The sequence below is a fragment of the Emys orbicularis genome, chromosome 16, assembly GCF_028017835.1.
Source record: "Emys orbicularis isolate rEmyOrb1 chromosome 16, rEmyOrb1.hap1, whole genome shotgun sequence".
NCBI lineage: Eukaryota > Metazoa > Chordata > Testudines > Emydidae > Emys > Emys orbicularis.
Window position 1 is genome coordinate 554,849 of NC_088698.1, and position 23,111 is coordinate 577,959.

General features: G+C 53.0%; 1 protein-coding gene across 3 annotated transcripts; it reads left to right on the plus strand.

Moving 5' to 3' along the window:
* Positions 1 to 249: 249 nt before the first annotated feature.
* Positions 250 to 21,788, plus strand: PES1 (pescadillo ribosomal biogenesis factor 1). 3 transcript variants are annotated; one of them, XM_065417660.1, is made up of 16 exons: positions 250 to 354; positions 1,120 to 1,199; positions 6,193 to 6,346; positions 7,147 to 7,256; positions 10,940 to 11,111; positions 11,558 to 11,647; positions 14,876 to 14,992; positions 15,270 to 15,347; positions 15,835 to 15,924; positions 16,109 to 16,239; positions 16,645 to 16,659; positions 16,763 to 16,888; positions 17,225 to 17,409; positions 17,655 to 17,794; positions 19,671 to 19,838; positions 20,906 to 21,788. In XM_065417660.1, the coding sequence occupies exons 1-16, from the start codon at positions 331 to 333 to the stop codon at positions 20,987 to 20,989; spliced, it is 1,764 nt and encodes a 587-aa protein (XP_065273732.1). In that variant the 5' UTR covers positions 250 to 330; the 3' UTR covers positions 20,990 to 21,788. The 3 variants fall into 3 exon arrangements, with proteins under 3 accessions (XP_065273732.1, XP_065273733.1, XP_065273734.1); XM_065417661.1 differs by having other exon boundaries at positions 17,658 to 17,794; XM_065417662.1 differs by lacking the exon at positions 16,645 to 16,659.
* The last annotated feature ends 1,323 nt before the right edge of the window (positions 21,789 to 23,111 follow it).

Genomic DNA, 23,111 nt, shown 5'->3' on the forward strand with positions numbered 1-23,111 from the left:
ACCCTATCCCAGCATGCCCTGCGATCCCAGGGTCTGGCCGACTCATGCCTGAGGGGCCGCGCGGGGCGCCCCTCTCTGCCTTTCTGAGGCTCCCCCCACCCCGGGCCGGCAGCGCTGCAGGTTCCCCCCGGAGAGAGGCGGGAGGCCTGGCTCAGTGCCGCTCGGATGGTGCCGTCCGCGCAGGCAGCGATCGGGCAGTCCCGGCCCGTGGGGTCCTCGGCGGGGCGCGGCGAGCCGTGCGTTGCGCTCCACGTGGGGAAGCTGGGAGCAGCCGCCTCCAGATCCAGAAGAGCCGGCGGGCGGGAGCGCGGCCGCTGCTGAGCCGGAGCAATGGGCGGCCTGGAGAAGAAGAAGGTACTGGCGCGGGCCACGCGGGGCTGCTGCTGCTCAGACTCGCCCCTCCCCGCTGCCTGGGACCCGTCGCGGGCTCGTTCCCGGCGCTGGGAAGCGGCTCCCAAGCTCGCGTCTCTCCGGTGCTACCTTAGAAAGCTGCTGCGCAGTGAACGAGCGGAGCGTTGTGTCCCCGTGGGGGCCCTGGGCTGGACTCGGTCGCCTCCCGAACGTGCCAGCAGCGCCTCGGTCCCGGTCTCCGGGCGGGCCTGCCCTGCTGTCCCTGGTGCGCCCCTTTCTGTGCAGGCAGGAGCGAAGCGCAGGGCACGTGCTGGCACCCGGTAGCCATCGGGAGTGTCACTCCTCCACCCCCATTGCATACTAATGCACTAGCGCTTCGTGGCATCAGTTTGCCAATTCTTAAGGTGTCTACAAATCGCTCTCAGCTGGGGTGTCAGGGCACCTCGTGTAAATCCCTCTCTTGTCTCAGCTGCTGTGGGTTCCTCCTGCATGTCCCGCACACAGGAATAATCCATAGAATATTATTGCCATCAATAGATTCCTGAGATCCTAGGGATCTGTTCTCTAAAGAATCCCCAATTCAGAGGTGAGCATCTTTTTCTGTATCTCCGATCCTGTGTGGATTAGACTGCTTAATACCTATGCTGAGTTACTCACCTCATGGTCCCTGAATCAGTCATTAGTTTTCCTTGTGCTCAGTGATCCCAATTCAAGGACACTTCTGTCCTCTGTGCTGCTAATGAATCTTTGTCCTTGTTTTCTCCAAAGTACGAGAGGGGATCTGCCACAAACTACATCACTAGAAACAAGGCCCGGAAGAAACTACAGCTGAGCCTTGCAGACTTCAGGTAAGGAATGGCTTAGTGTTTCCAAGTGAGGTTAGTGATGCTGAAAGATGCTGAATTGTCAGCCTTGGATATTGACTTATTCTGTTCACGTGTAACGTGACATACAGTGCAAGAGCTGTCCAGCCTCCTTTGCCAATCTGTGATAGTCCTGCCCTGCAGGGTTTCTCTTCTAGAGGCGAGAGGGGGTTCCATTTGCTTATGTATATATAGGTTGCTCCTCTCAGCCAATTCAGTCTTTTGCCTGTGTTAAGGTTGCTAGTAAGCATATAAAGAGATGTGAGTGTCTGTTCTTAGGGCTTGTCCACACTGGCACTTTACAGCGCTGTAACTTTCTCGCTCAGCGGTGTGAAAAAACACACCCCTGAGTGCTGCAAATTTCAGTGCTGTTACGTGCCAGTATAGACAGCGCACCAGCACTGGGAGCTACGCCCCTCGTGGAGGTGATTGCCGCAACTACACAAGCCATGGCAGCGCTTTAATGTTGCCAGTGTAGACAAGCCCTTAGTGAACTGTTTACAAAATCACTGGTCTTCTTCTACTCTTTTTTGCACATACCTGGGCTCAAACTTTAGATCCTCCCGAAATTGAACTCAGCTGCTCAGAATCTATCTCAGCTAGTACATGGTACCCATTCTCTGCGGGGGAAGCAATATTGGAAAGTTATTAAGAGTAAAACTTGTAACTCCAGGTTGGCCAAGCCCAAGTGATGCACCAAAGAGATTCAAATCCCCATGTGTTGCATTGGTAAGCATGTAGAAGTGTACATAAGGCCATGTCTATACTACAAGCTTTGGTCAATGCAAGTTATGTTGGCATAAAGACACTTCAGTTGTATACTTATCTCCTTGTGTCAGTGTGACAGATTTTTGTTATGAATTTGCTTGGGCTACGGTTGATTAGGCTGGGCCATAGGATTTTTTTTTAGAGAGGAGATGACGAAGCACACCAAGGGTTTAAGTTTTAAAGCTTTATTAATAAAATAATAAAATACAGCAGAGAGTGCTGGGAACGCTTTTATGTTACTTAGGGGAAGAAAGAAAGCATTAGAGCCCCAAGCCCTAACCCACTTTTATACTTACATACGCATTAGCCTAAAACTGGCTAGGCCTGGGTGTCACGTAAGAAGAGGAGGGGGAGGGGTGGACGGGAGTTTCTGCCCTGGGCCCAGGTTGTTTGGGGAATTTGCTGTAATTTTTTAATTGCTTTAGCTTTTGGGAAGGTTTTTAAGTTTTGGGGTTTTTTTGGGGGGGTTGTTGTTTAGGGCCCTTTGTGTCTGGTGCTTTTTGTACCAGTTTTAATTATTTTGCAGTTGGAAAATCCACTGTGGGGCTATTGTGATGCAAGTGTGCAGGGCCCCTACTACTTAGGACTGTGACTCTCGGCAATGTGCAGGACATAGTGGATGGCTTTGCAGCAATGGAGTTCCTGACCTGCGGTGGAGTCATAGGGATATATGCGTGCCATCGGTTTTGGTACTAGACCACCTTTCCACAGAGTACATTAACAGAAAGGACTACTTTTCTATGGTTGTGCAAGCACTGTGGATCACTGGGGACACTTCACTGACATCAGTGTAGGTTGGTTCACGGAAGGGGCATGACACTTATGTGTTTAAGAACACAGGACTGTTCATAAAGTCACAAGCAGGGACTTTCTTTCCTGACTGGTGGATTGCCATTGGTGATGTTAAAATGCCAATAGTGATCCTAGGTGACCCAGCCTACCCTTTACTTCCCTGGCTTATGAAGTGGCCACTGGCCACCTCAACAGCATCAAGGGGAGATTCAACTACCGGCTCAGCAGGTGCAGAATGACAGTTGAATGTGCTTTTTGATTGATTGAAGGGACATTGGTGGTGTTTACTCACAAGATTAGATCTGTGTGTGGGGGGGGCGGGAATTCCCAATGGTGGTAGCTGCCTGCCATGTCCTGCATGATATCTGTGAAGTAAAGGGGGTGGAAATTGCTACTGGGATGGAGGGCAGAGGTGGACTTCTGTCGGCTGAGTTTGAACAAGGGCTATTAGAAGAGCTCAACAGGGAGCTATATGGCTCAGGGAGAATTTGAAAGTGCACTTTACTCCTGGGGGAATTCTGCACCATTGTGCATGTGCAGAATTTATGGGCCGTGCAGAATTTTTTTTTTCCTCTGCAGAAAATACATTCTGATGGAGATGTGCTGCAGTTACACTTTTTGCCCACCAGGGGCTGCTGTGACGCCAGGACAGAGAGCTCCCACCCAAACCCAACAACCCTCCACATTCACACCCAGGTCCCTTCCCAGCAATTACTTCCCTCTCCCTTAGCTTCTCCGTTACCCCTGACTCCCTCAAGCCTTTGCACTGCTTCAGAGGGGTGCGGGAAATATGGTTCTGTATTGTAGTTTAAAGGAATTATTACTCCAAGTTCTCTATTAATCTGCCTAGTAAGAAATCTATTTGTCAAAAAACATTTCCTGAATCTTTTTGTCGTCTGTATTGTTACAGACATACTTACCAAAATAATTGAAACTGATGTGATTATCTTGTGTTACTTTGACAAATAAAATTTGCAGTTTTTCAATTTTTTGGTGCCAAATTTCCCCAGGAGTAGCACTTTAACAGTGAGCCACAGTAATGTGTTGTGGTGTACTGTGCTCTCCCTGGCCCTGCTATTTTGGGGCCTGTTAGGAACTGTGTGGTGCTTGATGTACATCAATGAATATAACATTGGCAATGCACCTATTAATTTTGCGGTGCATAGTGTACATTTGTGTGTCACTGATCTTATGGGTTGTGTCCCACTGTGTACAGTAACAAGTGGGTGCTTTCAGAACTGCTAGGCACTTTGCAGCATATGCTGTGAACGAATAAAGATGAATTAGTTTTCCAAATAATATAACTTTATTCAGTAACAATACCAGTGCAAAAAAAGTCTGTGTGATTTAAAAGCAAATACAATAAAAACTTACTATATTAAAGGAACAGAACGTAACAAGGGGAAAGAACATTTTAGTTGCACACACTGATGTGTGAGAGCCGCGGCTGCTGTATATGTGAAGCTGTCGTTGTCCTTAATGTGGAGTGGCAGGGATGGGGATGCGACCCCTGATGCTACCTGCAATGATGAGGGGGTGGGGCTATAGGAGATTCTGTAATGGAATTCTCCATGGACTGCAAAGGGAGGCGAGCCTGTGGTAGTTGAACCACAGAATCTGCAGCATTTGTGTTTGCTGCTGCAGAAGCCCCATTATGTCCTGGTGAATCTCTCTCTCCTTTTCCTGCTGGGCCTCCTGGGCCTTTCTCCTCTCTGCTTTTTCCTTCTCCAGGCGGTCTGCAATATTCACCCTCCAGGCCCTGTGCTCACAGTCTGATAGCTGCACTGGCTTGTAGGATCTGGCTGAACATGTCATCCTGAGTTGTCATCTTTCTCCTCTGGTTCAGGTGCTCCACCTGCGTGTAGAGGGTAAATCCCTCAAGGCTGCGATGGCAGCAGCTACAGATACAGCACACAGACGTGCCATTGTCAGTATAGTCCCAGCAGAAAGCGAAAGTTAAGATTCAAAAAACCATTGGAAGAGAATTGCAGAGTCTCTCCATTAAAGTTTTATTGAGATCTCTCAGGAGGATTCGAGGGACATAAATAAACAGCTCCACATGCCTCTCCTCCCCCTTTCCTAATGCTACAGGGCAGCAGTTCTCAAACTGGGGCGGCGGGGCTTGGGCTTCGGTTCCCCCTCCTCGGGTCATGTAGTAATTTTTGTTGTCAGAAGAGGGTTGTGGTGCAATGAAGTTTGAGAACACCTGCTACAGGGAAATGAAAAGCAGATGACGCTACCTCTCTTCATTGTACTGCTACCTTCCTAGTACGAGTAATTTAACAAAAAGTCAGTAGCTGTAGCCGCTGTGAGGGCGCCATCTCTGTAATGGGAAATATATTTACACACCTACCTGAGGATCCTTCCCTTGCATTAAGCTCGACTGACTGGACTGCGGTGGAGTCTCAAACAGGTCCTGGCTTGTGGCATAGTTGGACCCTCCCTCTTCCCCAGCCACATGTCTCGTCCTCCTTCACCTCCTCTTCGTCTTGGCTGCTCATGCCAAGGTCCTGTGACTCGGGCACCATGGAGTTATCCACTGTGGTTTGTGGGGTGTTGGTATCTCTGTCAAGTATAGAATGAAGCTCTTCAGGTCTGCGGCTTGGCATCAGATTGATTGTTGGCCTTTTTGGCCTTCTGGTATGCCTGACACAGTTCCTTTGCTTTCACTTGGCACTGCTGCTGGTCCCTATTGTACCCTTTCTCCTGCATCTCCCATGCAATCTGCTCATAGATGTTTACGTTTCTATGGCTGGTCCATGTCTGTGGCTGTGCCACTGTAAGATCTCTAGTATAGACATAGCTTCAGCCTGTGACACAGGTGTGTTATATTCTTGGGAAAGTGCCTTGAGTAGCACAGCTGTCTTAGAAGGGGTTTGAATCTTTATTCTGAAAGACTGCACACGATGACTTAGGCAGTACTTTACAGATCCTGCTATAAACAGTTATGAGAATGACTGCTGGGCCCAGTGCTGCTTTACATTGTTTGGAGTGTAGCCTTGAGTAGCACGTTCCAAACTGTACTACTGCTCTGTATGCTGCAATGCTGTGTATGGCGACTTAGCACAGATCCTGCAAAGTCTGTCACAGGGAATGTCCCAAACCACTTTCCAAATCAAACATTAGACCCATGCAGGGGGTGGGCTTGAGTATTTCCTGGTTTTCAAAGGTTTCTTTACCGCCCACTGTCCACCTTGTGGAAGGGCACGAGGCCTCACTAGGCCACCTTAACTCTCTATTAATAAAGTTTGGTGGCATTCAATTAACAAAGCCCTCCAAACAGCTTTCACCTGATAAACTTCTGCAGTGCCTGGCTTGCAGTGGCTTGGAGGTGAAAGGCTCTGCATCCCGTTACCAATGCCTTGAGCCACCCAGTGTCTTTGTATGATTTCTGATCTCCTCTGTGTCTGTATTATAGGCGTCTGTGTATCCTGAAGGGGATCTACCCCCATGAGCCCAAACACAAGAAAAAGGTGAACAAAGGCTCCACTGCTGCCCGGACCTTTTACCTCCTCAAAGACATCAAGTTCCTCCTTCATGAGCCCATTGTCAACAAGTTCCGGGAGTATAAGGTAGGCTGGGAGGCCCAGGGCCAGCTGAACCCTGCAACTTATATTAGCTCTGTTCCATTTGAAAGAGACATTCCTCTACCACCACTCTACATACAGGCTCTGGAGCTCCTGGCCTCCCTTGCATGGGCTGCTGTCCACCTCCCATTCGGTGGTGCATGTTCCTAACGTGCCATGGCTCTTGGGGCTGCTCTTGTCATGGGCAGTCTGGGCTTTGGAAACCAAAGGAGGCAGGCATCAGCTGCTGTGTGTGACTTCTTAGGCTGGTGGCCTGGGAAGCTGCTGATCTGGGAGTAGTCTGTTGCTGTGCTTGTTAACATGCCACGGGACCTTTGCTTAGGATTTTAGGTCCGCGTGAAGAGATGCAGCCCTAGCGGTGGGGCACTTAAATCAACACTAGAGAGCAATAATGGGCTTTGGACTCTGAGTGGGTGGAGGTGCCTGGTTTGTTACTATGAGCTGAAGGGCAGAGCAGCATGATCCAGTGAAGAGAGTAGTGGACTGGGAGCCAGGACTCCTGGGTTCTTTTCCCCTGCTCTGCTCCTGACTTTCTGGGTGACCTTAGACAAGTCCCCTTAGTCCTCTCTGCCACTGTGTGACGCGGTGGTGTGCTGTGAGAAGGCAGGTTTTGAGGCCTTTTTCCTGTTGGGTCTGTTAATCTGCATACACTGTGCTGTAAGGGAGCCTTTGGCAGTGATGGGAATGTGCTGCATGCCTTGACCTGAAGTGTGATAGGTGCAGGAAGTGGTCACATGATCACATTCCCTTGTATCAACCCTCTGGCCTCTCTGTCTCTGCTGCAGGTGTTTGTCCGAAAACTCCGGAAAGCGTACGGGAAAAGCGAGTGGAATACCGTGGAGCGGCTGAAAGATAACAAGCCCAGCTACAAGCTTGACCACATCATCAAGGAGAGGTGAGGCGGAGGCTGCCAGGGCTGGGACACCGATAGCACGGTGTGAAGCAGCCCTGTTGCTGTATAGCAGATACGGTAACCATGTAGGCTGTCTGGAACTTAGAAGGCTTATTCTGATTAGTGAGAATCCATCCGAGCAAGCAGCTGGACCAGGGACTGTCACGCCCCCCAGCAGTAGGGCTTGTACCTGGGACACTGCTTGGACTTGACCTCAGGCAGCCTCTTTCAAGCATCCAATCCCACGACTGCAGCTCATGTAACTGACTTGTTCCAAGATAGAATCATAGAACTGGAAGGGACCTTGAGAGGTCATCTAGTCCAGTCCCCTGCACTCAAGGCAGGACTAAGTATTATCTAGACCATCCCTGATAGGTGTTTGTCCAACCCCCAATGATGGAGATTCCGTAACCTCCCTAGGCAATTTATTCCAGTGCTTAACCACCCTGACAGTTAAGAAGTTTTTCCTAATGTCCAACCTAAATCTCCCTTCCTGCAATTTAAGCCAATTGCTTCTTGTCCTAGCTGCAGAGGTTAAGAAGAACAATTTTTCTCTCCTTCTTGTAACAACTTTTATGTACTTGAAAACTGTTATGTCCCCTCTCAGTCTTCTCTTCTCCAGACTAAACAAACCCAGTTTTTTCACTCTTCCCTCATAGGTCATGTTTTCTAGACCTTTAATCATTTTTGTTGCTCTTCTCTGGACTTTCTCCAATTTGTCCACATCTTTCCTGAAATGTGGTGCCCAGAACTGGACACAATACTCCAGCTGAGGCTTAATCAGCGCAGAGTAGAGCGGAAGAATTACTTCTTGTGTCTTGCTTACAACACTCCTGCTAATACATCCCAGAATGTTTGCGTGTTTTTTTTTTTTTTTTTTTTTTTTTTTTGTAACAGCGTTACACTGTTGACTCGTATTTGTGATCCACTATGACCCCCAGATCCCTTTCCGCAGTACTCCTTCCTAGGCAGTCATTTCCCATTTTGTATGTGTGCAACTGATTGTTCCTTCCTAAGTGGAGTACTTTGCATTTGTCCTTATTGAATTTCATCCTATTTACTTCAGACCATTTCTCCAGTTTGTCCATATCATTTTGAATTTTAATCCTATCGTCCAAAGCACTTGCAGCTTGGTATCGTCCGCAAACTTTATAGGTGTACTCTCTATGCCATTATCTAAATCATTGATGAAGATATTGAACAGAACCGGACCCAAAACTGATCCCTGCAGGACCCCACTCGTTATGCCCTTCCAGCATGACTGTGAACCACTGATAACTACTCTCTGGGAACGATTTTCCAACCAGTTATGCACCCACCTTGTAGTAGCTCCATCTAGGTTGTATTTCCCTAGTTTGTTTATGAGAAGGTGGTGCGAGACAGTATCAAAAGTCTTATGAAGGTCAAGATATACCACATCTACCGCTTCCCCCCTATCCACAAGGCTTGTTACCCTGTCAAAGAAAGCTATCAGGTTGGTTTGACACGATTTGTTCTTGACAAATCCATGTTGACTGTTAATTGCCACCTTATTATCTTCTAGGTGTTTGCAAATTGATTGCTTAATTATTTGCTCCATTATCTTTCTGGGTACAGAAGTTAAGCTGGCTGGTCTGTAATTCCACCGGGTTGTCCTTATTTCCCTTTTTATAGGTGGGCACTATATTTGCCCTTTTCCAGTCTTCTGAAATGTTTCCCATCTTCCATGACTTCAAAGATAATTGTTAATGACTCAGATATCTCCTCAGTCAGCTCCTTGAATATTCTAGGATGCATTTCATCAGGCCCTGGTGATTTGAAGACATCTAACTTGTCTAAGTAATTTTTGACTTGTTCTTTCCCTATTTTAGACTCTGATCCTACCTCATTTTCACTGGCATTCACTATGTTAGACGTCCAGTCGCCACCAACCTTCTTGGTGAAAACCGAAACAAAGAAGTCATTAAGCACCTCTGCCATTTCCACATTTTCTGTTATTGTTTTCCCCCCTCATTGAGTAATGGGCCTAATCTGTCCTTGGTCTTCCTCTTGCTTCTAATGTATTTGTAGAATGTTTTCTTGTTTCCTTTTATGTCCCTAGCTAGTTTGATCTCGTTTTGTGCCTTGGCTTTTCTAATTTTGTCCCTACATACTTGTATTATTTGTTTATATTCATCCTTTGTAATTTGACTGAGTTTCCACTTTTTGTAGGACTCTTTTTTGAGTTTTAGATCATTGAAGATCTCCTGGTTAAGCCAAGGTGGTCTCTTGCCATATTTCTTATCTTTTCTACACAGTGGGATAATTTGCTGTTCCTGTGAGTTGCATCGTTGCCTTTAAAACGTTTATAAACTGCTGCTTATGAGTTGAAGAGACAATGGGGCAAAGCAGGGTTGAGCCTGTGCAGCCTTAGTACAAGTTCCAGGGCCCAGGGGGCTGTGTGATACCTAGCAGGATGTCATGGGCTCCCCTTCTCTCCCTGAGTGGTGATTTCAAAGATGATGCTCAGAGCCACTCCTAGAAGAGTGTGAACCATGCAGATGATCTGCCCAGTCACATGGTGACTGCAGTGAAACATGAAGGACGCACCCACCAACGTGCCGTTATCAGCAGAGCTGATCTGTGTTCTGGTGGTGCTTGGAGGCCTCAGCTGAGGTCAGGACCCCATTGTGCTAGGTGCTGTACAAACACCTAGTAAGAGATGGAGAGCTGACCGTCTACATAGACAAGACAGTGGCTGGGAGGGGAAACAGCCAGAGAATGGAAGATGCACAGCAGAGCCAGGAGTAGAACTTAGGTCTCATGACTCCCAGATCAGCGGCCTAGCCCAACCCCTTGTGGCCTCCCATCTCTCTTGGTAAGAGCTTTGTTGCAGGGCTTGTTCTGTGTGTGTAAAGCACCATGTTGTCTGATAGCGCTACGGGGCAGATTTTCAAAGGTCATTGGCACCGAACGATGCAGCAAGGTGCCTACTTTTGAAAACTGCCCTAGGTGCCTAAATACCTTTGAGACTCTGTCTCTCTCCTCCTGCTGATTGTAAAGATATCAGGGTACGGACAGTCACAGTAACACTGGTAGCAGTGCAGACCAGCTGGGCACTGGAGTCCATAGTAGATGTGGTGGTACCATAAACAGACCCGAGTGAGTGGTCACAAGCTAATGCCTGTGGCATGGGTTGGTGAAACGTCCATTGTACACAATGCAAACACACACAGCATACGAGCCAGGGAGCCGCAAGTGTTTGTACAAGTCAGGCAGAGGGAACATGATTTGTTATTGCACTAGTGAGCTTCCCAGGCTGTCTCCATCTCATTCCTCCCTACTGTGTGTTTCGTCTTTGCCACAAGTGTAGGTGTGCCTGGGGGGGCTTGTTGTTCACTACTGCCTGAACGGCACCAGAGTGGGTCTGGACTCTGACCCCCCCCCACTAGGGGGAGCAGTGTCTCTGCAGATCACATGGCTTTGTTGGCATCTGGTGCCAGCTGTGGTAGTGAGGCGCTCAGGGATGAAGAAGCCTGCTCTCTAGAACTGGTCTGAGATGGCCCCAAACTTGGCTCACAGGGGCCACCCAGCAACTGTTGGAAGGCCCCAGTTTTTGGCCACTCCTGGGCTGGGTGCGAGTGTCGCCTTGTTAGCCGTGTGGGAGGATGCTGCTATTCGGAGCCCCCTCCTACTCTCACCGGGATTCTCTCCTGTGGCGGCTGCAGGTACCCGACCTTCATCGATGCCCTGCGGGACCTGGACGATGCGCTGTCCATGTGCTTCCTCTTTGCCACCTTCCCGCGCACTGGCAAGTGCCATGTGCAGACCATCCAGTTGTGCCGCCGGCTCACCATGGAGTTCCTCAACTATGTCATCGCCTCCCGCTCCCTGCGCAAGGTGAGAGTACCCTGCTAGCACAGGCCCTTCGCCCACCTGGGTAGCACGGTGAAGGCATCGGCAAGAGGCGCCCTTTTGTGGCTGGCTGGGCAGTTGGGCTAAGAGATGTCTTTGGTTCCAGAGCATCTAGTCACCAACTAATGCTTGCCCTGAGAGTTCCCTTGGAGAAGTGGGCGAGAGGCCTTCTGCAGCAGGGCAACACTATGCTGTTGTCAGCTTGTGCTCTGGAAAAATTCACTCCCCGGATAGCGAGGGGTTAACGGATGTCAGTCTCCTGCCTAGTACAGATCTGAGAGCCTTGCTTACGCTGCTGGAAGGTGGTGGGGGCCTGAATGCATGTGGGATTCACAGTGTGCTAGCCAGGCTGTCTCCTTTTCTGCCAGCGGCCGTGCCCCCTCTTCCCCCCCGCCCCTTCTCTAGCTCCTCTCCCTTTGCTCTCCCGCCAGGTGTTCCTGTCTATCAAAGGGATCTATTACCAGGCCGAGGTGCTGGGGCAGCCCATCACCTGGATTGCTCCATATGCCTTTGCCCACGATGTGAGTACCGTCTGCTCTGCTCCTGTGTCTCTGTCCATCTCCCAACCTCCCTAAGGCCTGTGAATGAGATGGGGGGGCTCTAGTATCCCTCCATCAGTATGTGGGGGGGTGTCCCAGGAGTGGGCAGAATGGCTCCTTGAAGCTGCTGTAGCTGAGCTGCCCCCCAGGGCCTGCATTGCAGCATGGCGCACGGTGGCCAGGATATCCTGGGGCCTGATGCCCAGGGAACCGTCTGAAACAGCCTCTCCCCTGCCCCTCTGGGGCACCCCTGCCTCTGGGTCAGAGTCACCACCTTGCATGCGCTAGTCAGCAGCCCTGGTGCTGGCTCATTGTTCTCCTCTTGGGCTGAAAATAATTAACTTTATTAAAGTTCAGAGAAGTAATTAAAGATTAACTGGGGCTGGGTGGCGAGTGGGATGGAAGGAGGAACGGAGCCTTCCCTAGCGAGCTCACCAGCTCCCAGACAGCTCTGGTTGGTGGAGACTCGAAGCTGGTCCCATCAGCGCATTGGGAAGCGGCGGTGGGGTGTCAGCCCTTGTCCTGGGGCCAGGGTCCCTCATTAGCTGCTAATTGTCTCCACACAGGCCAGGCAGACTGCACTGCTCTGTAGAGGTCAGAGCTGTCTCAGGGCAGTGTGGGGGATCCTTTGCTGCTCTCTGACTGCCCCCTGCCAGTGAAGGTGGGGGGAGTCTATTGTGATCATCTTGACACAGAAGCTGGGATTTGTTTCCAGTTCAGTCGTGCTGGAGCTGGGACTTGGAGAGCAGCTGGGGATGGGGATGCTAGTGTCTGGGCTTCAGGAGGGGGAGCCAGGTGTTAGACTGCAAATGTCATCTTCTGGAAAATCTCCTTTATATGAAGGCTATGACGTGCTACGAACAGGACTGTCCTTTGCTGCGCAGGTTAGATGTGATATGAGGGTGCAATGGGCAGCGAACAGAGCAGGATCCTGCAGTGACAACGGGGTGATCATGTTGTCACGGACTTTTGATGCACGTGCACAAGGGGGCAGAGTTAAGGCTGAATGGCCCCTGCTGTCCCCTGCTCGTCAGCATTTCACTTTGCCACTGGCTGTGTCTCTCCATACTTATCTGGCCCCCTGTTACCATGGCATCTGAGTCCCACAGCGCTGCCGAGAGGGCTCTCATCCTCATTGTACAGGTGGGCAGTGGAGGCACAGAGACTAAGTGACTTGCCTTAAGTTACAGGATGTTTGTTGCAGAGCAGGAATCGAACTCGGGTCTTCCCAAGACCAAGGTAGAACGCTGGCCACTAGGTCATCCCTCTGGTTTTGCTCTAGTTATAGATTCATAGAGTGAAAGTCAGAAAGGATCACTATGGTCATGTAGTCTGACCTGCTGTATGACACAGGCCGGAGAACTTCACGCTACGATTCCTGCATCAGGCTCAGAACTTCTGCCTGAGCTAGAGTATCTCTTTGAAGATCCTGCTCTCTTCCCCTTCTGACATGTCCTAGCAACCTCAATTTCTAGTTCCCACTGCCCAGGAAGGTGTCTCCCTCCCCCCCCTCCAGCTATGTCTCTGCTGGATTATTCATTTACTGGCTGGGGATCTGTATTGTACTCCTCCAGTTGACTGGAAATCAATGGCCTTTGCTGATCTTTAAGTCCCCCTGGGGCCTCCTGAGATCTGCCAGACCCCTCCAGTCTGAGCAGCAGACAGTCCCGGAGATGCTGTACAGCCATCTCCAGCTGAACCTGCCCAATCCAGGGCTTTGGCCACAGGCACTCCTCCTATGCCTTTCACTTTCTCTTGGTGATCCCCTGGAGGGTCTCCACAGGTCATTGAACTGGAGTCCTACCTGTTAGTTGTGTGCTTTAAGACCAACCTCTCGTCCTCTTGTGGCTGCAGTTGCAGGTCTCTCTTGTGTGGGTTCCCTTGTTCTTTGGCGGCCCTGGGGTTCCCAGGGCAGCGTGTGGGTGACATGCAGGCAGTGCCATGTAGGGACCTACTCTGATGCTAACGCATCACACCCTGCCCTGCTAGGGGACTGGGTGGGGGGGGACTCTGCAGGCTCCCTCCCATCAGCCTTCAAGGACCTTTTCCCAAGGTTGTTACCTCCCTGCAGTGCCTGCTGAGAGCGTTTAATGAGCAGCCTGGAAATGGCTGGCCTGGGGCATGGAGGCAGCTCCTGTGAACGCTGGGTGAGGGGGATGAGTCTCTAATGCAGAGTCAGTGAGTTTCTTCCTGCCGTTGCCTGGAGATTGAGCTCTCCCTGGCTCACTGCAGCGGGAGCAGCCCCAGGTGGAGGGGTGGGGGGGGAGACAGCCCGGTTCAGCTCTGTGCTCCGGCTCTTGGGGCTGAGCACTTGCCAGGCAGACAGCTCTCAGGCTTGTGTGCGCGGGGCGGGGGTGGGGGGGGTACAGTGGTGTTATCGGAGAGACCTAGGCATGGGAACTAGGGTTGCAGGGGTGCTGCAGCACCCCCAGGTTTCACTGTGAGAAGTTGCTTTACAACAGAGGTCTCCCAATCTGTGCTGCGTGCCTCCCTAGGGGGTGCTGAGGAACGTTTTGGGGGCGTGTAGCTTAGGCCTGGGTCAGCCCCAAGAGGGGTGGGGAGGGAGCGCCACCCAGCTCCACTCCTGGCCCCAGCCTGGCTGCTGGCCCTGGTTGCCAGTCCAAGGGCTCTGCTCCTGGCCCCAGTGCTGAGTATTGGCTCTGCTCCCAGCCCTGCGTGCGGGGTCCCATTTGCCATCAGCTCCGCGCCTGGCTATGAGCCTGGTCCCAGCTGCAGGACCCGTGCCTGGGGCTCTGCTCCCGCCCCCAGCTATGGTCCTAGCCAGGCCCCCCTTACCCTGTCCACATCCTCCTCTCCCAGAGCCAGAGCCACTCTTGGCCCCAGCTCTGGGGGGTGCAGACAGGGATAAGGGGGAGAGCAAGGTAATTGGGGACCACTAGCTTTCAGCACCCCCACTGTAAAAAGTGTTCCAGTGCCACTGCTGAGGGACACAGAAAGGCAGAGACTTTCCCAGCCCAAGATCTTGCAGTGAGTCAATGGCAGACCTGCAAAGAGAACCCAGGTGTCCTGCGGCCTCCCCTTTAGAGAGCTGAACTCTCCTTCCCCCACCCCAAGCTGGTCGGGCAAGAATGGACCTTGCCTGGGCCCCTGTGTGTGGGGTGGGGGAGGTGCTGGTTATCACTGCTTCCCCCCCCCCCCCCCCAAAAGCTCTGTTGATGCCCCTGGTTGACCTCCCACCGTCTCTTCCAGCACCCGACGGACGTGGACTACAGGGTCATGGCAACCTTCACGGAGTTCTACACCACACTGCTGGGCTTTGTGAACTTCCGCCTCTACCAGTCCCTCAACCTGCACTACCCCCCCAAGGTGAGGGACAGGGGGCACCGCCAGGGCTTACGAGCCCAGGCCCCTGGTACCAAGGGGAGAGGTGACTGTTGCATCAGGGCTGGGGGACCGCAGTGTGATCCAGGCTCTTCCCTTGCCTGGGTGCTTAATGTTGGGTGATCCTACTGGTGGGGCGGGAGTGCTGTGGGCGAGCACAGCAGGGTTGGATCCTGCTGGAAGGGTGGTGACTGCCTGTGGGGTTGGGGAAGGGAGCAGCAGGATCATGCCAGACTCTGGCCCTGCCTTCTCCCCTCTGTAGATTGAAGGCCAGGCTGAGGCAGAGCAGAAGCCGGAGGAGGGGCAGGCGTATGCCATGGACTCGGAGAGCTACATGGAGGTGAGAGGCCCTGCCTGGCATGTGGACCCTATATGACACCCTGGAGCTGTTTAATGGGCCCTGAGCCACATATCACCCCAAGCATGGACCCTGCCCCTCCCTGGGGGCTCCTGCATAGCTGGACACTCCCCAGCTGGCCCAGGGGTGGGGCGCAGACCCTGCCATTCTTGGCTGCCCTGGCTGGGGAGCTGGGCCCCTCTCCCTGATGCACTCGGTATTGTTTGTAGCCATGCAAATAAAAGGGACCTTGATCTCTGATGCAGGGGCTAGAGGGGAGCCATTCCCTGGTGCCATGCAACGGACCAGGTGCATTATGGGGCTTCTTTTGAGCCCTTGGGTATTGGCTGTAGCTGGAGGTGGGATAAGAAAGAGGACCCCCATAGGACCTACAGCCTGGGTCCTGCCCTGAGATCTTAACTACCTTTCCGAGCAGCCTCCCTCATACGAGGAGCTGTGTGAGACGCGTTGCTGGTCTTTCCCACTGCAGAAGCTGTCGGCTCTGAGTGCCAGCCTAGCCCGAGTGGTAGCGCCGAACCCAGAGGACGAAGTGCAGGTGGATGAGTTCCCCGTGGACGGGGTAAGAGCTCAGCAGGTTGAATTTATCACTGCTCCAAGTCCCCCCACACCTCGAAGGAGGCTGGCAGGGCAGGGACAGCCACGAGGGAGGGGGCTCCCAGCTGTCCCTTTCCTTGTCTAGGGTTGGCATGTGGGGAGGGGAGGGCATGGCAGAGGAGCCTCTCACAGCACCTTGCTCTGGCCAGGAGAGTGTGGAGCAGGAGGAGGCGAGGAAGAAGGAGCAGGAGGCAGTAGAGAAGCAGAAGAAGCTGTTTGAGGGGCTGCGGTTCTTCCTGAACAGAGAGGTGCCTCGGGAGCCCATAGCCTTCATCATCCGGTATGTGCCGATCGCACTCTTCCTCCCTCAGGGTGAGCCGGGGTGGGAGGATGCAGACCAGACTCCCCAAGGGACTGAACTGGGTGGGTGCCAAGTCCAGGAGTAAGTGGGGAGCAAAGGCAATATTAGTGATGGAGGAAGCCCATGAGCCATCTGGAGACCCTCTAGCCATGAGAGCAGGATTAACCCAGGTGTGATGCTCCAGGGAGCCCTGCCCATGAAAGCTACCCAGCGAGGCTGGGGTGAACGGGGTCCCCGGAGCAGCCTTGAAGCCCGGCTGTGGCTGTGAGAAGGTGCTGTGGGCCCCTTGACAAGGCTGAGGGAGGGGATCTGCATTTCTGCTCCTCTTGGCAATCCAGGCTTATCCAGTCTTAGCCTCATGGGATGTCACCGTGTCCCTGCAAGTTTCCACTGCAAACGGTGAGGCCCCTGTGTGTCCCGAATGGGACGCTGTTCCCTGCCCCTCAGCTCATGCTGGGCCCTCCCTGCCCAGCCTGATTCACGGGTGTTTCTCATTGGGCAGGTGTTTTGGAGGCAGAGTGTCTTGGGATAAGTCCGTGTGCATCGGTGCCACCTACGATGTGAGGGACCCAACCATCACCCACCAGATTGTCGACCGACCCAGCCTGGAGAAACAGGTGATAGGCAGGTGAGCTCTGTGCCTTTGCCTGGGTGAGATCTGATCCTCTGCACAAGTGGCAGGAGAGACCAACTGACTGTCCTGCTCTGGAGCCATCCAGCCCAGCTCTTTGTCCTCAGTGTTTCTGTCCTGCTGCCCCTGGGCATCTGTCGGCTGACTTCAGTGCACTTTGAACCAGGCCCCTGTGAGGTGTCTGCCCCAGTCCCCTTCTGGTGTGCAAGTGGCTTGCTCCATGTTCTAGGGACCCTGCTGGGGGGGGTGTCACCCACTCATATCCACCTCCTCTTGGCTCTTCCCTCTCCTCCACTCCTCTCGCTGACTCCAGCCCTCTCCCCACCCTCCTAGGTATTACCTCCAGCCGCAGTGGGTGTTCGACTCGGTCAATGCCAAGATGTGCCTCCCGGTGGCTGATTATTTCCCTGGCGTGCTGCTGCCCCCGCACCTCTCGCCCTTCGTTTCGGAGAAGGATGGGGACTACATCCCGCCTGAGAAGCTGAAGCTGCTGGCCCTGCAGAGGGGCGAGAACCCAGGTAATGGGGAGGCCAAGTTCCTAGAATCCGGCCAGCTTTCCCACCTTGGGCATCCTTCACCTCCCCCTGGGTGTCGGTCCCTCCCTCCTTTTGCCTCCCCGTCCCAGTTTACCAACTGGTCCTTTAGGAGCACAGACCTGGGAAACATGCACCCAGGTTGTCTGCCAGCCCATCCAGGCTGGTTCTTCATTCTCTGTTTAGGGTCAGAATCCTGAATGGTAACTCTGCTCTCTTGCCTTCTCTAGCAGAAGAGAGCGGAGAGGAGGAGGAGGATGACAGTGATGAAGATGATGATGATGATGAAGGCTCAGAAGGAGAAGAGCACTCTGAAAAGGAAGATGAAGGGAAACTGAAGAAGCTGGAAGAGCAGCGATCCCAGGGAAAGGTACCGTGCACAGCTATGGAGCCAGCGTGCCCTGCAGGGGACATCCCCATTGTGGTGCAGCTCTGGTCACACTCTGTGCCTCCCCGTCTCAGCCCTCCACTGGGTAGCACCTGCTGGAGGCAGGTTGCCGTATGGTTTCTGTTCTGAGCCCCCTGCTCAGCTGTGCAGAACACTCTCCTTTGACTCAGTCTCTGCAGGTGATGTCCCTTTCTGAGAGAGCAGGGGCTGGGCAAAGGACTTGGAGCTTGAGGTTGATTTTTTTTGTTTTTGTTTTTTAAATAAATTCACTCCTTAATCTTTGATGGGGCTCCTGCAGAATGGGCTGGGGTCTGGGCCTGGTCTGGCCAGTCTTTATCCAGGGCTAGCACCTGCCCTTAAATCCAGACCACTCTTCTCCAGCCCCACTGAAATCTGCATAGTGATTATGCACAGCAAAACCCATTGCTACACGCGCAAGTGCGTAGTCAAGACGCTGTGTGTACTCATGGGAGGTTGGAGGGGACAGGTCCCCCTCTGTGCCAGTCCACAGAGGACAGGAGTCTGCACAGCCCCAGGTAGGGAACATTGGCTCAAGCAGTAGCTGCTCATGCTTTTGACTCTGGAGGTCCCTGGTTCAATCCCTGGTATGTTGGACAAATGTGTTCTAGGGACGTGTGTACACATTGTCTGAGGACCCTTGAAAGTTCCCCCAAGCCAGACAGTGCCGTGCTTTCTTCTCTACTTTTTTTAGAAAAAGTAAGGAAACGAATTGCAAAAACCTGTTAGTGCAGTGCTGAGGGAGCACAGCTAAAGTTTCTGCTGCTGGTGGTGCTGGGCATATGCCCTCTTTCCCATGACGGTCTCTGCCTTAATTCCTGTGGGGGGTAGCTCTGAGCACATCCAGGAGGGACCTTGGTGCATTCTCTGCCATTCATAGAATCATAGAATATCAGGGTTGGAAGGGACCTCAGGAGGTCATCTAGTCCAACCCCCTGCTCAAAGCAGGACCAATTCCCAACTAAATCATCCCAGCCAGGGCTTTGTCAAGCCTGACCTTAAAAACCTCTAAGGAAGGAGATTCCACCACCTCCCTAGGTAACCCATTCCAGTGCTTCACCACCCTCCTAGTGAAAAAGTTTTTCCTAATATCCAACCTAAACCTTCCCAACTGCAACTTGAGACCATTACTCCTTGTTCTGTCATCAGGTACCACTGAGAACAGTCTAGATCCATCCTCTTTGGAACCCCCTTTCAGGTAGTTGAAAGCAGCTATCAAATCCCCCCTCATTCTTCTCTTCTGCAGACTAAACAATCCCAGTTCCCTCAGCCTCTCCTCATAAGTCATGTGCTCCGGCCCCCTAATCATTTTGTTGCCCTCCGCTGGACTCTTTCCAATTTTTCCACATCCTTCTTGTAGTCTGGGGCCCAAAACTGGACACAGTACTCCAGATGGTGAGGCCTTCACCAATGTCGAATAGAGGGGAATGATCACGTCCCTCGATCTGCTGGCAATGCCCCTCCTTATACAGCCCAAAATGCCGTTAGCCTTCTTGGCAACAAGGGCACACTGTTGACTCATATCCAGCTTCTCGTCCACTGTGACCCCTAGGTCCTTTTCTGCAGAACTGCTACCTAGCCATTCGGTCCCTAGTCTGTAGCAGGGCATTACATTAATGGCACCTCGTTAGTGGGGTGCTAGCTCAGCACTCCGCCTTACCTGCATGCAGTTCTAGCTCACGCTCCCCCAGCTGCTCCAGGCTCGGCAGTGGGGTCCCCTCAGGATAGGGCCACCCTGCTGGGGAATGGGCAGCGCTGTCTGCAGGGCTGGGGGTGGAGTCCCTTGCAGTGGGTGCAGCAGGGGCTTCTGAGGTAACTGGCTCTCTTGTGCCCTCCCCAGAAACTGCCAGTGAAGGTGTCGGTGGGCACGGTGCGGCTGGAGGACAAGCAGCGATCAGCCCAGGAGGAGCAGAGCGAGGAGAAGCGTCTCGCCATCATGATGATGAAGAAGAGGGAGAAGTACCTCTACCAGAAAATCATGTTTGGGAAGAAGCGCAAAGTCCGAGAGGTATTGTGGCCGGCACTTCCTCCCCAGCTTGGGGATGAACCCCCCGGGCACTAGAGCAGGACTATAGGCCTTAACACTCAGCCTGCTCCCACCACAAAGTGCACACTGGTGAAGAGAGGTGGGTTACCCTAACCGAGCCAGGCTGCAGTGATTTCTAACTGGATGGAAATGACACAGCACTGGGGGAGTGGGGAGTGCTGCTTAACAAATGGGGAAACTGAGGCACAGAGCCAGTGACTTGCTCAGTGTACCAGGGAGGGTTGGAGCCTCCACGGTGATTTGAACAGCGTTGCTGACTCCCAGCCCTATGCTCAGTCTAATAGGCAATGCTGCCTCTCTATGGTGTATACAGAACAGGAGAAGCCACTGAGGGAGGATTGTGCATTCAGAGACTTGGGCCTGGGTTCAGCAGTGATGGAAATGATGGTGTAAACATCTTGGGGAGGGAGGCTTTTTCTACAACACCTCCCCTGGCCCACTTGATCTGTAATGTACACCCACCCCGTACCTCGCCTCTGGACATGGCCCTTGGGGCTTTCACCTGGGGCTTGCTGACATTGAATAAATGGGAGCAAGACTGAGCCTTTTGCTACTGGAGGCACTTCCGCCCTCTCCACCCCCCAGAGCATCTGAGTCCCCCCTCCTTCTCCTCCCCACCCCCCCACAGTTTTCGCTGCCTGCCGGGGTGGGTGGAAGTCTAAGCCTGGTGCAGAGTTCTGGCCTGGGAGTCAGCGAGGTTAGGTCCTTGACTGGTCCTGGGGTGTCCCAGGGGGCCTGTGTCCATAGCAGTGATGTGTACCATGAGTCAGTATCTCTCTCTCTCCCCCCCCCCCCCCCCCCCGAAAAAAAAAAGCTAGAGCTAGTGAGTGACTTAACTAACTGGCCTGATCCAGCAGCAGGCCCAGAGCTAGGGGTGGGTGGGCCTGGCCCGGAGGCTGAGATTGGGGTATGATCACCTCCAGTGTTGGAGGGGGTTCGAGTCTGGCTCTAGCATGACTGTAACAGGCAGGGGGAAGAACTGTCAACTGTGTACAGGGGTTAATCTGGGCGGCTTCTCCCCCCCGCAGGCGACCAGACTTGCCGAGAAGAGGAAAGCTCATGATGCTGCCACAAAATCAGAGAAGAAAACCAAGAAGGTGCGACGGGAGTGACGGGGCTGTCGGGCTCTGCCCTCCCTCCAGGATTGGAGCTGCCCCTTGGCCCGGGAGACCTGCTTTCTAGGCTGTACCTCGGGCCTTCTCCAGGACAGGCCAAACTGAACAGAAGCCACCATCATCTGGCCGGCCGTGACCTTCATCTCTGTCAATGCTCTGGGGACACTCCCATTACCACTTATCCCCTCTATTTAAAAACAAAACCAGCCTCTTCCCCCATCCTCCAGGACCCCATCCAAGGCGAGGCTGCGGGATCGTTCTTTGTCTGCTTCACCCGCTCCAATGCCAACAGGTCATGGGTGGGAGGGGGCAGTGGATATCCCCCACCTGGTCTCTCCTGGCAGAGCCTCCGGGTAGGCAGATGAGGAAAGGGAAGAATCCTCGTGGCTGCAGCAGATCATGGATGCAGCCAAAGGTCCCCAGAGAAGCCGAATGGCCTGTTAAGTGTCAGCAGCTCTCCCCAGGTCAGGGGAGGGGAGGCGAGGCTGTGCCTGGTGCAGGCGAACATCTTGGGGCTCTGGGTACGGGTAAAAACGGGACCCAGGGTGAGCTGGCCCAGGCCCTGAGCTGGGGCTCCTCCAGCAGGCTGGGCACCTTGGAGCTTGCGGCAGGTGCTGCTCTCAGAGGGAGGGTCCCTTTGCTGCTTGCTTTGCAGGCTGGGGATCCGCACCATCCCTTGCAGGCAGGTTGTGGGGCCTCCTGGGAAAAGCTAGCCCCCTGCCCCTGAGCTCCCCTCCGCACAGGGGCTGGGGCCTGTAAATGACTGTGATTTTTACTGTATTTTAGTAAAGTCAACTTTCACAGCTGGCCTCCTGCATGGTCTGTCCCCTCCTGCTTGGTGCTGGCAGGGCTGGAGCAGTGTTTCAGGTGCCTGTTTTCAGACACTGCGGTGCCAACAGGATTAGATGGCATCTGAGCAGCAGGGTTGGGGATCTCAGAGGTGCCTAAATGTTGGCCTGAGGCACCTAAAGCAATCATTAGGTCTTGTCTATGCGACAGTGGCTGCGGCAGCACAGCCGCGGCACTGCAGCTGTAGCCCTCTAGCATAGACACTTCCTACATTGAGGCCAGGGGGCGGTCTGTGGCTGTACTTATTCCACCTCTCTGAGAGGCTGTATCGAGGTTGGTGGAAGAATTCTTCCATCACCCTAGCTGTGTCTGCGCTGGGTGTTTCGCAGCCCTGGGCAACGTAGCTGGGTCCATAAGTTTTAAGCGTGGGCCAGGCCTAGGCAGGGCCGGCTCCAGGCACCAGCCAAGCAAGCTTGTGCTTGGGGCGGCAGATTCTAAGGGGCGGCATTCCGTCCAATCCTAGGGCGGCACGGCTGCCCTATTTTTTTTTTTTTCCTTTGCCTCCGGGTCCGGCCGCCCTGCACCCTGGGTTTTTTGGGGTTTTTTTTGCTTTGCCTCCGGGTCTGACCACCCTGCACCCTGGGGTTTATTTATTTATTTTTTTGCTTGGGGTGGCAAAAAAGTCAGAGCTGGCCCATGGCCTAGGTTCCTGTGTGGCTCTAGCCCAGAGATACCAATTGACTGGCCCAAGATCCCACAGGCAGCCTAGCAAAGCAGGGCCTTGATTCAGGGTTTCAGTCCTAGACCTGCAGTGGGCCATCCTTCTCCATAGTCCCACTGTGTTAGTCCACTCTCAGGGCCCCACCCTGCTCTTTTGCTATACTTCTGCTCGTTAGTTGCAACACCGACGGCTCATTGACGTGGCAAATGGAACTGAGATAACTAAGTTAATCGTAACATGCCTTTTGCAGGGTTTTTATTGAGGGGGGTGATCCACATGTTTATAGTGCAGTATTTGAGCTTTTAGGTGCAAAGAAAGGGAGAGAAGCAGTGGTGAGGAGTCACTGGTTTTATAATCCCTAGCTCTTATCAGCTCTCCAGCACTTTCAAAGAGGTCCATAGCATCCCCTTTTTACAGCTGGAGAAGCTGAGGCACAGGGAGGCGAGGTCAGCCTGCCAGGGGTAGTGCTGGGCATAGAACCCAGGTTTCCTGAGTCTTATTCCAGTGTTCAATCTACTGGGCTACACTGCCTCTCTAGCTGCAGCCAGCTAGCCAGCCGGAGAGGGGGGCAGCTTAGCTAAAAGGAGCCAGAGAGATCTGACCAAGGGG